Genomic DNA, 14,250 nt, shown 5'->3' on the forward strand with positions numbered 1-14,250 from the left:
TATGATAGCACTGTCTGATATCTCAGGGGCTGTCCCAAAAAAGAGAGTTTTCTCCAAATCACCTGAAGGCAGGACAAGAAGCAATGGGTGGAAACTAATCAAGGAGAGAAGCAATTTAAAACTAAGGAGAAATTTCCTGACAGAACAATTAATCAGTGGAACAGCTTGCCTCCAGAAGTTGTGAATGCCCCAACACTGGATGTTTTTAAGAAGATGTTGGATAACCCTTTGTCTGAAGTAGTGTAGGGTTTCCTGCCTAACCAGGGGGTTGGACTAGAAGACCTCCAAGGTCCCTTCCAACTCTGATATTCTATATGAAAAGGGCAAATGGACCCTGGTAAGCTATGGCATGGAGAAGGCTGAGTTGGGGTGAGGAAGGCAGCCCTGGTCTTCCAGGTGTGGTGGGGCATGGAGAAATAGGCAAGGAGCAGTCAAGGACTCCACACAGCTACAGCTGCTTTGCATATTCTGGTGGGCTGTGTGAATAATAGAGATGGAGAGGAAAATAGGGGTGGGTGGGTACACTGTCAAGTGCCGGAATTTGGATTGTCTGATGACAGACGTGCTACAATGGCGATAACTTCAGGCAAGAGTCATAATTCCCTTCGTTCAGTGCCTGTCAGGCCCAGCCCAGGAATGACAGCACAATTCAGCCAAAGTTCAGTTCTTTATTTGCTTATACCTAATAAGCAGAACATTACTTGACTCAACTTTTATAGAATAGAATAGAATAGAATTTTATTGGCCAAGTGTGATTGGACACACAAGGAATTACAAATACAAATACATACAAATCTAATAAATAAATAAATAAATAAATTTGTCTTGGTGCAGATGCTCTCAGCGTACATAAAAGAAAAGGATACATTTGTCAAGAATCATGAGGTACAACACTCAATGATTGTCATAGGGGTCAAATAAGCAATGAAGAAACAATATTAATAAAAATCTTAGGATACAAGCAACAAGTTACAGTCCTAAAGTCCTAAGTGGGAGAAGATGGGTGATAGCAATGATGAGAAAAACTAATAGAAATAGAAGTGCAGATTTAGTAAAAAGTCTGACAGTGTTGAGGGAATTATTTGTTTAGCAGAATGATGGTGTTCGGGGGAAAACTGTCCTTGTGTCTAGTTGTCTTGGTGTGCAGTGCTCTGTAGCGACGTTTTGAGGGTAGGAGTTGAAACAGTTTGTGTCCAGGATGCGAGGGGTCAATAAATATTTTCCCCGCCCTCTTTTTGACTTGTGCAGTGTACAGGTCCTCATCCAAATGGATATACCCTGAGATATTTTTATTTTTATTGCTGTTGTAATTTTATATTGTTGTAAGCCGCCCTGAATTCTTCGTGATTGGGCGGCATGGAAGTCAAATTAAATAATTAAATAAAAAATAAATAGATAGATTCCTAGGAGTGGCTATCCTGACTCATTTCCTCCATCTTCTATCTATCTCCAAGCTGTGCTACCTTTTTTCTCACTTCCCACTTTGGAATGTGCTCCTACTTTCCTGTATTGGAAGTCTTTGGCCTGCAATCATAAATTTAGTAATATTAATATTAATCCAATTGAGTCCAATTCCAAAATGTACTGTCCTCCACAGCCGTTTTTTTTTTAAAGCCAAACAGCATAGGCAAAAGAAAGACTCCTTAAAGGTTTTCTAAGTTTTCAAATTATCTTCTTACAGTCAAGATCAGATTACACAGCTGCACTTTCTCCTTTAGATTCTATAAAGTGTTGCAATGTTTTCTTCTCTCCAGCAAATGGATCTCTCCAATCAGACTGGATATCCATAAAGCTACTCTGAGATCACTATTTTCTAGTCTGTCTTGCTGCAACGCTTCAGGTTTCCCTTTCCCATGAAGATAACTGCATGTGATCTTGATACTATCCCTGTTGATGCAGTCTAGGGCTCCACTGGCTTTTTGGGGGGCAGCTGCAGTACACTACTGGCTGGTTTAGTTTATGAATGGGTTAGTGTTGCATGTGTAACTCCCCCCCCCCATGAAATATTTTGGGGAATATTATATTTGCCGAAATGAGAAACGGAGAAAACATTAAACATTAAAGTTAGAAAACATATCATATTTTTTGGAGTATAAGATGAAATGCACCTTTCACACACCCCTAAAATGGGCCATTTTTTACCATTTTTAAACAAAAATGGAGACATTTTTGCCTTCCCCCAATTTCCAGGAGCTCCCTGCAGGTTCCCCAGACCCTTTGCCCACCCCGCTTTTGTGAAAAAGTGGCTGAAAAACAGTCGGTTTTCACAAAATTGGGCCATTTTTCCAGCACCCAGCACCGAGGAGCTCCCTGCAGGCTTCCTGGACCCTTTGCCCACCCCATTTTTGTGAAAAAACAGGCAAAAAAATGGCCAATTTTTTGCAAAAATGGGTCTGTTTTTGCCTTCTAATTACCCCATTTAGCATGGCTGGAGGAGGAATTCTGGGAGTTGAAGTCCACAAGTCTTAAAAATGTCAAGTTTGAAGTTTGTAAAAAGTTTACATGTTTGTAAAAAGTATTCTGCTACACTGTTATTTTATTAAATAGTATATTACTACACCATTTGGTTCAGAATACTGTATATTTTTCTTTGTTTTCCACCTCTAAAATTTAGGTGCATCTTATACTCTGAAAAATACGGTAGTTTCCTGTATAGTAAAACAGTGTCCATTAAGGAAGACTGGGCTAATCTATTCACAAACAACACCTCCAGCTCCAGATGACCAGATTAAGAATTTGCATTCTCGCCACCCAAATTCTAAGGACAGGATATGACCTTTTAGGACATCAAAGGATTGATCCACCATCATTGAAATAGCAAAAGACACAATCTCAAGAACAGTTCAAACTTCAAACTTTATAAATTCCTTTCTAAAGATCCTATAAACCTATAAAAATCCATCCACTCATCCAACCAATTGGTCAGATGTCCCAGAACTGAATGCTGTGGTTGGTTCTGCTCATCAATCAGCAGGGTCCTTCTTCCCAATCAGCCTCCATTTTATTTCCAACCCCACCCCCCACCCCCACCCCAGAACTGGACCAGATTTTTCATCCAAAGACAAGTTTAAAAGAACAGTTTTGGATGGTTTCCTTAAGTTAACCCCCGCCCCCCTGCTAATATAACTTCAATATAAAATGTAATAAAAGCCTAAAACCTAGGGAATTCTCGAAGTTGAAGTGCATACATATTTTATTTGCTGAGGTTGAGAAATAGACCTGGAGAAGGACAGAGTGAAATTCATTCTGCTCATTATTATTTTATTTATTTGTCAAAATGTGTACCAGAGAATAAATATAAATATAAACATAAACAAAAGCAAGTAGGTGTTGGTAAATTTGGACAATAGGACAGGGACGGTAGGCATGGTGGTGCACTTATGCACGACCCTTACACACCTCTTAAGAATGGGTTGAGAAGGACTGTAGACAGTCTAAAGTTAAAGTTTTGGGGGTTTGGGGAAGAAACCACAGAATGAGGTAGTGTATTCCAGGCATTTATCACTATGTTGAAGTATTTTCGGCAGTTGAGTTTTGAGTTGTTTACATTGAGTTTGAATCTATTTTGTGCATGTGTGTTGTTGTGGCTGAAGCTAACTATTCATTGGGTCCTTGGTTTATGGAATTCACTCCAGAAGAGATCATGACAGCTGTGAGCCTGGATAGCTTCTGTTGTGGTTAGCTGTGGCCCATCTCCTTCACCAAGGAATGTGGAGGTGGAGGTGGGGGAAACATCCACATACCACAGGTCTGTTTTGCTCCCGATAGAATCTGCCGACGAAGTCTCCTCTGACCAAGGAAGCGTGAGTGACAGGGAAGAGGGGAGTTTGGCAGACAGTTCAGGAGGAGATCAATCATCCTTATCATCCCTGGATTCTGAACAAGAACTTATGATGGACTCACGCATGCGTAGAGTGATGCATAGGAGAGAACAACTGAAGGATTATTACAGGAGATAAGTGAGGCCACCTGTGGTTGGGTGGGGCTGCTGTAATTAGTGCTACAGATAAAAAGAGCAGCATGCTGATTTAGCCATGTGGAAGTTTGTCTGATTCATAGTTTTGTCAAAATTGTGGTTTGCTGTTTCCCTGTTCAAGACTGTGTGTGGAATTTCTGGACTTTGAAATTGGACTCAATTTCCCAGTTACTGGGTGAGAAATTGGATTGCATTTAACTTGTGCCTTGTGTGTACCAGAAAATCCCTTTGACATTTAAAAAGGGAGTTGTTTCTGCTTTTCTGTTGATAAAGACCATTTGTTTTCCTTCTATCGTGTGGTGTGTGTCTGTTTGGGACTAATTACCCTGTAATTACGGGCAGTTGGGACACGCCAGCAGAACAGCTTCAAGGCAGGAGTAGACAGATTCAGGGATGTCAAGTGTATCATAGGTGGTTATTGAAAGGGATGTCCAAGTGCCGCCTCTATGTTGGTTGCAGTCATGGTTCCCTTGGGTTCCATTTGTTGGGGGTCCAGGAAAAGGGAGGATTTTGCCTTCTCTTTCTGCTCAAGATCCCCATGGACAATTGGTGAGCCATTGTGTGACACAGAATGCTGGACTCAATGGGCTTTGGCCCAATTCAGCCTGGCTCTTCTTATGTTCTTATGAACCCAGTAGGACATTGTAGCAGATGATTTTATGAACTACATTTAGATTAGAGCGGAGGCAAGGTAGCTCTAGGTTTTCTAAGACCAAAATTTCAAGTACAGTGTTCCCTCGATTTTCGTGGGTTCAAACTTCGCGAAATGTTTATACCACGGTTTTTCAAAAATATTAATTAAAAAATACTTCGTGGGTTTTTTCCCTATACCATGGTTTTTCCCGCCCGATGACGTCATATGTCATTGCCAAACTTTCGTCTGCCTTTAATAAATATATTTTTTAATAAACTTTAATAACTAAACATGGTGAGTAATAATCTAAATGGTTGCTAAGGGAATGGAAAATTGCAATTTAGGGGTTTAAAGTGTTAAGGGAAGGCTTGTGATACTGTTCATAGCCAAAAATAGTGTATTTACTTCCGCATCTCTACTTTGCGGAAATTTGACTTTCGCGGGCAGTCTCGGAACGCATCCCCTGTGAAAATTGAGGGAACACTGTATAGTGGAATAAGATATTCTATTGCAAGCAGAGGAGTGGAGGACTCTTGTGAAATATTTCGGGACTATCTCAATTATATTCATGTCCAATATGCAGTGCGAGTTCCAGGCAGGTGACCTGCATTTGAGGATTGGTATGGCAAATGTTTTGTATGCTCTAGTTAGCAGTGCAATGTTGCCAGAGAAGAAGCTGCGCGAAATTTGGTTAACAGCTCTTAGTGCCTTTTTGGCAATGTTGTTACAGTGGACTCTGGCACTCAGGTCCTTGGATATGAGTACTCCAAGGTCTTTGACAGAGTGAGGGGTCGTTTACAAGGTTGTGTCTAACAAAGCTTGTATTTTGTGTTCTGATTTTTTTGTCCAAGTGTAAGACAGAGGTTGAGATTTGAAGTTGAGAAGAATAATCTCTGCATATACTCTGAGGAACTCTATTGCTGGGCCTGAATTATATATGAATTATATACATATACACTGTTAAATAAAGGGAATACTTAAGCAACACAATATAACTCCAAGTAAATCAAACTTCTGTGAAATCAAACTATCCACTTTGGAAGCAACACTGATTGACAATCAATTTCACGTGTGGTCAGCACATTCAACTTTTATTTATTTTATTTTATTTGTTTTGTCCAGAACATGATGAAGGTTATAGAGTTAAATCAATGAAAGACGAGAAGAGAGATATAGGAATACAATAAATCAATGAAAGAATAGAAGAAAAGATTTAGGAATAGAAGGATATATTAAGAGATATAGGAGAGAGTGGGACAGGAGACGGAAGGCATGCTGGTGCACTTATGCACGCCCTTTTATGCACACTGGTGCACTTATGCACGTCCCTTTGTACAGAACCAAGTATTAAATGAGAATATTTCATTCATTCAGATCTAGGATGTGTTCTTTCGAGTGTTCCCTTTATTTTTTTGAGCAGTGTATACATGTTATTTTTTTCTGTTGAGTCATCCTGGTATATGGAATGAGCATCACAGCTTCTTTTTCCTTCCTTTTATATATGTGTGTGTATATATATATATGTATATGTGTATACAGGTATGTATATGTATATGTATATGTATATATACGGGTTTCCTTAAGATTCGTTCAAGCAGTTCACTTTCCTGCCGCCCTCCCACGTGCCCGGGCAGGCCATGAAACAGCCTGGGCCCGTCGCCCCGGCAACGGACGCCCGGCGCGGTGCCTGCCGGGCCGCAATAAAATGCAACAATAAAACCCGGGGGAAGGCGGAGGCGCCGCAGCCAATGGGCGTCGAGGCGTATTGTTGCGGCCAATGACCGTTGCCTGTGGGACGGGGGAGCGCGGCGCGCTGGGCGTGGCGGCGGCGGGCGGCGGGCCGGAGGGAGGGGTAAAAGCGGCGGGCCGGGCGGCATTCGAGGCTTGTTGCGGGCGAGGCGGGCGAGGGCGGCTGTGCGAGCGTAAGAGCGCGCGCGCGCGAGGGTGGGCGGGCCTTTTTTTTTTTTACCTCAGTGCGTTTAGCGCGACGGGGGACCCGGAGGAGCGCCGAGGTGCCCACTTGCTCACCAGCTCCACAGACCTCCCTTCCCGCACTCCTCGGAAGCAGCCCGGCAGCAGCGGCCGCACCACCGCACGGTGAGGAGAGGGAGAGACAGAGAGACGCGCCTCAGACTACTACTACTACGACGACTACATGGCCCATTGGGCTGGACGGGCTTCGTGTGGAGGCGGGCGCAACCCAGAGTGCTCCGGCGAGGCGGGTGGTGGTGGTGGTGGAGACGACTACAAAATTTAAAAATCCCCAGTCGTGGGGGGGGGGGGGTCGCTGGTGGATAATGGGAGTTGTAGTCCCACCACGACGGGGTCTCCTGGTCGTTTTGACTCCACGTGTGAGGCCTCCTCGGCGGCTTGGAGGGACCGGGAGGCCCGCTGAGAGGAGCTGGATGGAGGGGGGTGAATGGACGCTGCTGGATGGTGGGAGTTATAGTTCCACCACGACGACGGGGGGGGGGGGGCGCTTTCTTTCTGCCTGACTGTTTCGACCCCCCACGTGTGAAGCGTTCTTCTCCGGCGGCTTGGAACGAGCGGGGGAGCCCGTTGAGGGGAGCTTGGTTGAGGAGGGGGGGGGGGTGCTGGTGGATGATGGGAGTTGTAGTCCCCGCCGCCTTCCTATGGGCCTCCTGGCCTGCCTTGCGGAGGCGGTTGGAGAGACCCCCGCCGAGAACCCACCCCCCGTCGAGCATTCTCCCCCTTATGCGGCTTCCCCCCTGAAAGATATTTAATAATTTTTATTATTATTATTATTATTATTATTATTATTATTATTATTATTACCATTATTAAATTCTGCTTCTGGGCCGCCCAATCGAAGGACTCAGGGCGGCTTGCAACAATATAATATAAAAAGGCAATTAAAAAGAAGTGGAATATACAATCTTAGCAATAGAACCCAAATTAAAACCCCTCATGAGCTAAATAATAGATATACCTACCTAGCGTTCATACAATTTGACCATGATAGTTAATTCATGGGAGGCACCTGTGGCTGCCTTGCGTATTTTGGCCTCGTGAAGAAAGCGCCAAGGGGGCTTTTGGGGGGGGGGAAAGTGATTTAATTTGACCTCGTGTTTGCGCTGAGTCCCATTGGGAGTTGGTGGCGTAGAAGCGAATCAATAAATCAAATCCTTGGAAAGGGGAGGGGAGAGGATAAATGGCGCAGATTGGGGGGGAACCCCTGGAAGAAATTTTTGGAAGAGGGATCCGCAGGATAGCTCCGCTTCTGCCCAATTGCTGGCTTTGGATGGGCCGCTTGTGTCTAATCTGTGGTTTTTATCATTTTTTTTCCTCCTTAATGAAATATATAGATATATTGCTTTATATAAAGCGAGTTTCAGAACCAAAGAGTTAATAGTGTCTAAACACTTTATATCCTCTAGCACAGTGTTTTCCAACCTTGGCAACTTGAAGATATTTGGATTTTAACTCCCAGAATTCCCCAGCCAGTGAATACTGGCTGGGGAATTCTGGGAGTTGAAGTCCAGATATCTTCAAGTTGCTATGGTTGGGAAACACAGCTCTAGCACCTCAAGAACCTACCGGGGTTTTCAATAGTAACATTTTATTTGTTTATTTATTAGTTTTATTTATTTATTTGATTAATATGCCGCCCCTCTCCAAGGACTACTTTGTTTATTAAATTTGTATGCTTCCCACGTCCCAGAGGACTCTGGGTGGCTTACAACACTAAATACTGTACAGTATACACTGCTCAAAAAAAATAAAGGGAACACTTAAAAAACAGAATATAACTCCCAAGTAAATTAAACTTCTGTGAAATCAAACTGTCCACTTACGAAGCAACACTGATCGACAGTCAATTTAACTTGCTGTTGTGCAAATGGAATACTGGTAGTTATACAAATGGAATATTCAATGAGAACATTTCATTTAGATCTAGGATGTGTTATTTGAGTGTTCCCTTTATTTTTTTGAGCAGTATAAAACCCATTCCTGTTTAAAAACTAGCATGAGCACTAATTAAAGGGACATAGTTCAGGGTTGAGAGCCAGTTTAGGTGCTTGAGGAGGAAATCCTGCTGAGGCAGTCTGCAGCTAGTACTAAAAATAACAAGGTCTCTCCCCATTTCCTCTTTTCAAGGGAAGATGGAAGATTGCAGAATGAAAAATGGTTTGATTTTAAGGGGAGCTACTTGAGGAGTGGTGATGGTCTGTGACATTGAAAATTTTAAGATACTTTTTGTAGGGTGTACAGTAATCCTGGTTAACTGGTGAGGTCCATTGGGGTTAGGAGACAGACATTCCTAGATGGGTTTGGTATGAAGGGATTAACATTTGGAATGGGGCTATGGAAATAACTGGAGAATTTGGCAAAAGTTGCATAAACAGCCAGCCTCATTGTGCAAAAAGTGTGCACACCTGCAAGTGGGTGGAGTATAAAGAGATGCCCAGAAGCAGTTAGGTATCTGCCTTATTACAAGGCATGCAACCTAAAGATCCCTGTGCTGCTTATTTGAGTAGTGTATAGGTTGTAGCTATGTTAGCAAGGAAAAGTAGTCTCAACATCTCTGACTTCATGAGCATATATACAGTCTGTATTATTCCACACTTTGCATGTTTCAAATTTCCCAATCTATGGTATATATCTTGGTGGTCTTCCATCACGCAGAAATAAAATCCAACCATGTTTAGCTTTTGAAATGAATGTGTTACATATTGATCCTTTCCAGAAGGATTCTGAGTACTTGTCAGGCTGAGTCTGATAAAGCAGAGGGATGTAATTTATTGCATTGCATTTTTTAAGCTTGCCAAAAATAATTACAGATAGTCCTTGTTGTAACCACACTTACAGCAACTGTTCAAAGGTTTTAAAGAACTGAACAAGGAGTTTTATGACTGTAATTGTGGCTAGTGCAATGTTGTGGTCTCATGATCACTATTTGGGTGCTTGGCAATAAGCTAGCAGTTATTGTTGCAGTGTCCAGGGCTCACATCGCTATTTGCAACCTCCCCTACTGACTTCTGGTGAACAAATACAATGGGAAGTAAGCAGGAGGTCGCAAGTGATAATCATATGACTATGGGACACTGCAACTATTCTGGATTCACCAGTTGAAAACATCCAGGACTGTTGTAACTCTTGTCATAAATTGGCAGTCATGTGATGTCATACTTTATGACCACATCACTTAGTGCATCATTAAACAACGACTGTCTGTAGAGCTAAATATGAATAGGTTCTCTCTCTGAGCTAAACCTTTGTTTTAAAACGACCCTTTCATTACTTCAAAAAATTAAACTTTTGAAAACCTTGTTGCAGAATGGATGAATGAAATAATTTCTTATCTTTTGTAGGTAATCATGAGTGATCGAAAGGCTGTGATCAAAAATGCAGACATGTCTGAGGAGATGCAGCAGGATTCTGTGGAGTGTGCTACACAGGCCCTGGAAAAATATAACATTGAGAAAGACATTGCTGCCCATATAAAGAAGGTAATGTGGAGACATTATCTCATACTTCTAGCTTAGAATTTTAGTTTAAAAAAGCTACCAAGAAGATAATCTAAACGGAATTTATAAATTAATATTAAAGTAATACCAAGTCCTAACTAGCAAAAAAAAAGTATGATTTTGTGTCAAAGGAAAGGAAATTTGTTCACTTATGGAACTATGCTAAATTTGTAACAGAATTTGCAGAGTGAGTTTGAAGGCTTCTGGAAGTAAAATTCTCTGCATCAGAAATTATTTGCTGCCTTCTTATCCTTAGCCTGTTTCAAGGACAGAATGCTGCTCCCAGTAAACTTCAATTTTGGGGAATTTACTTTCAGAAAGTGTCAAATTGTCTGTTGAATGACAAGATCCTGAGAATGTTTGACATAAACTAGAGAGGGGATAGAAGTTTCTGGTGTTCTTCAGAATATTTGGTTCTCAAAAGGGTAGGTTTTATATAACATTAATTGAACCCCAGCTACAATCTTCTGCTTTTGGCTGACTAGTGAAAGTAAGCATGGAAAAATGCTAAATAATAAAACATTTAACTTAATGCCTTAACAATGTAAATAATGTTATATTATTCAATGTAATATCCAAGGTGCATAGATTAATGAGATACTAGGCTTATGTGAAAGATAACTGAGTGAAAAGGTATGCAGGGTATTCATATAAACCAGTTTAATGATGCTAGTTCATGGGTAGGCAAAGTTGGCTCTTCTATGAGACGTGGACTTTAAATCCCAGAATTCCTGAGCTAGCATGATTGTCTCAGGAATTCTGGGAGTTGAAGTCCACATGTCATAGAAGAGCCAACTTTGCCTACCCCTGTGCTAGTTCTTTGTTTCAGTGCATTAGTCATAGCTTTCAGTGATGAATGTTGAGTCCTACTCATACTGTTATTACTCTATGTCCTTTGCCTTTTTGGTATACAGTGTTCCCTCGATTTTCGCGGGTTCGAACTTCGCGGATAGCCTATACCACGGTTTTTCAAAAAATATTAATTTAAAAATACTTCGCGGTTTTTCCCCTATACCACGGTTTTTTCCATCCGATGACGTCATATGTCATCGCCAAACTAATAATTTTTGCAAATAAATAACAAAAAAAAATATTGTTAATAAATAATTATGTTTATAAATATCAGGATCACTATTCAATGGTGAGTACCAGTAATAATGATGAGTAAATGATTGTTAAGGGAATGGGAAATGGTAATTTAGGGGTTTAAAGTGTTAAGGGAAGGCTTGTGATATTGTCCATAGCCAAAAATGGTGTATTTACAACCGCATCTCTACTTCGCGGAAATTCAACTTTCGCGGGCTGTCTCGGAACGCATCCCTCGCGGAAATCGAGGGAACACTGTATACAAATCCTGCCATTGTGGGGCCACAACATTTTCAACTCAAAAATATTCAGTTACTCTTCTGAGCTATCCTATTCCAGAATTGATCCTTGGTTTTTTTATGTATCATCAGAGAACCAAATGGGCCACTTGTAATTCAGAGTTGCTCCTAGATCAGTGTGGCCCAGAGGCATGCAAGATACTAGGCTGTCACAGAACTATAAGAGTTCCCATCTCTAATATTTTTACTTTCTAGCTGAAAGTATTATCAGTAGCACATACTGACTTAACCATGCCTCTATAAAGTTTCCCTAGAAACTGCAGAATTGGCTAACATGATTGTGTACGTTCTTGCATTTTATTATCACTTAAAATTTTGAAGGACTTGGAGTTATCACCTTTTGTCTATACACCAAAAAGTGAATTGGTGAAAAACCAGGGATGCGCTAGAACTAAAATTTGCTCAAGAGTTAAAATTTAATCATTTTGAATTCAGTCACTTGGAATAATGCTTTTCAGTATAATAGATTGAATGGAAATATGAATATCTATGATGCTAAGATTTAAGGGATTCTCTTCCAGGAGTTTGACAAGAAATACAATCCTACTTGGCACTGCATTGTGGGAAGAAATTTTGGCAGCTACGTGACTCACGAGACCAAACACTTCATCTACTTTTACCTGGGTCAAGTTGCTATTCTCCTTTTCAAATCTGGTTAGACGTATGGGACATTTTCACCCAAATATGCATTCGGTTACAGGACTGCACGCTAATTCCAAATAGACTGAAGTCTTCAGCCTTCCCCAGGGAACATACCTTGATCTTCAAGCCTTTTGCTTTAATGACAGGTACTCCTATGTACCAATTTGTGTTTTGGTTGTGGCCATAAAAAATTGCAAAAAAGTAAGCTTGTATGTATTTTTTTTTCTAAAACAAACAGTCCATCCAGATTTTCTAATAAAACTAGAGTATTTATCCTTTAACTTACTCTAATATCTCTGTATTTGGAATAGCTTCTTGCATAGGACTACTGGGATACTTATATCCCACTGGAGATGAAAATCTAGTGTTTTCCAAGCTTAGCTCCATGGTTTCATAGGCTCAGCCTAGGTTACTATATTTGAGTAAAAACTTGAAAATGCCTTTTTGTTCCAGATAATGTATCTAGGTTTCTTGTGTTTAACTTCCAGTGCTTTTTAAGCACAGTTGTTAAGAGAACACAACCTTAAGACACAAAATTAGATTTCCTTCTAATTCGGACTTTTCTTTTGAAGCATATCTGTGCAAAAGAATAATATCCTGTAATGGAATGATTTAAGCAAAATCTTCCATATGGAACTTATGGATGCTTAATCAGTTAGAAAGTTAAAAATTTATAACTATTTGACATCTCTGTATATGGCAGATAAACTGTAGAGAGTTAGTTGCCTCTATTATGCAAGCTTCAACTTGAAGGATTGTTAACCTTATGTGCTAGATAGCTCAGTACAATCATACTGTATCTCGTGGGAAACGAGGGCTAAACGTTTCAGTACATTTTAAGGACTAGAGCAGTGATGGCAAACCTTTTCGACACCCGAGTGCCCAGACCAGAACATGTGTGCACATGCACACCGACCAGCTGGAAACCGGAATAGCTGTGGCAACTGTGCATGTGCCCACAGAGGGCCCTGTGCACCATAGGTTCCCCATCACAGGACTACTTCATCCCACATTTGGAAAAAGGTGTAACTGCACTTCTCCCTTGACAGATCAGATTGCCCTGCTTATACATGTGCTTAATGGATTAGTTGATGTGTTGCGGGATCAGCTCTTCTTTATAAAGACAAATAGCACGTTTAATTACAATGTTTTTCCTTCAACCTTGAAAGTTTATGGTCTTAAAGCACTGGGTATGAGGGAAGTACCCCATGGAAATAAGAATCTGCATTTGTAAAATATGGTGCAAATAGTACGTGGAACTTCCTTTAACTATCAGAGGGGATAACACCTGATTATGATAGTGAAATTAAGCATGGAAATGTTTTGTGCCTTTAAAATGTAAAAACATATGTTACCAGTGGCAAATTGTAGATTATCTAGACATTTATTAGCGAAGTTATTTTTAAAAGTTTCAGCTTTCTTCTAATCCTAAGATTTGCTGATTTATTCCCTGCTCCATAGGTACATTGTGCTTGGAAGCAGGTTATACTCCTTAAACTTTTTTGAACACTCTTAAATTAATGTGGCAGAGTTTATAATAGAAGAACTTGGTGCATGGTAGTACCCAGCGCAATAGTGCAAGCTTTTCTAAGAATACAATGTACACCTACTTTAAAATATCAAGACATTGGCCAGCCAGTTGTAATGCAAGGGGCTTATTAACAGAGGACAGGCAGAGTCTCATGGCTATCAATAAAAGTAGCTGGAGCTAAGGAATGCAAAGCCTTTGGGCATTTTGACTACCAAGCATAGCATTGTATCTGAGCAAGCTTGTGTTGCATTTTTGTATACTGTGATGTATTCAATGCTCTGTAGAGATGGGCCTAATTTGTATATCATATTAAACTATTATGTGATATGTTCTGGGCTTCATACAAACTCAGTAATTTGCTTTTGTAAACCATTATAACCAAACGTGTACGTGCCACCTCAGAAAGTGGCAGCTCTCAGCTTGCTAGCCAAAAGCTAAGCAGCATCAAACTTGGTCTGTGCCCGGATGACAGAATTCCAGGATTAATAGACTAGAAGAAATAAGTGAGAAAGCAGCAATGCCAGATCTGCATAGTGGCAAGGAAGCTGCATGGATGTGCTCATGGAATCTGTTGCATTTTAAAGTTAATCTTG

General features: G+C 40.9%; 1 protein-coding gene across 1 annotated transcript; it reads left to right on the forward strand.

Annotated features, from left to right (window-relative positions):
- Positions 1 to 6,622: 6,622 nt before the first annotated feature.
- DYNLL1 (dynein light chain LC8-type 1) lies at positions 6,623 to 13,986 on the forward strand. Its single transcript, XM_070762260.1, has 3 exons — positions 6,623 to 6,707; positions 9,944 to 10,081; positions 12,006 to 13,986. Exons 2-3 carry the CDS (start codon positions 9,950 to 9,952, stop codon positions 12,141 to 12,143), a joined length of 270 nt encoding a protein of 89 aa, XP_070618361.1. The 5' UTR covers positions 6,623 to 6,707; positions 9,944 to 9,949; the 3' UTR covers positions 12,144 to 13,986.
- Positions 13,987 to 14,250: the final 264 nt, after the last annotated feature.

This window comes from Erythrolamprus reginae, chromosome 10 (assembly GCF_031021105.1).
Source record: "Erythrolamprus reginae isolate rEryReg1 chromosome 10, rEryReg1.hap1, whole genome shotgun sequence".
Classification (NCBI taxonomy): domain Eukaryota; kingdom Metazoa; phylum Chordata; class Lepidosauria; order Squamata; family Dipsadidae; genus Erythrolamprus; species Erythrolamprus reginae.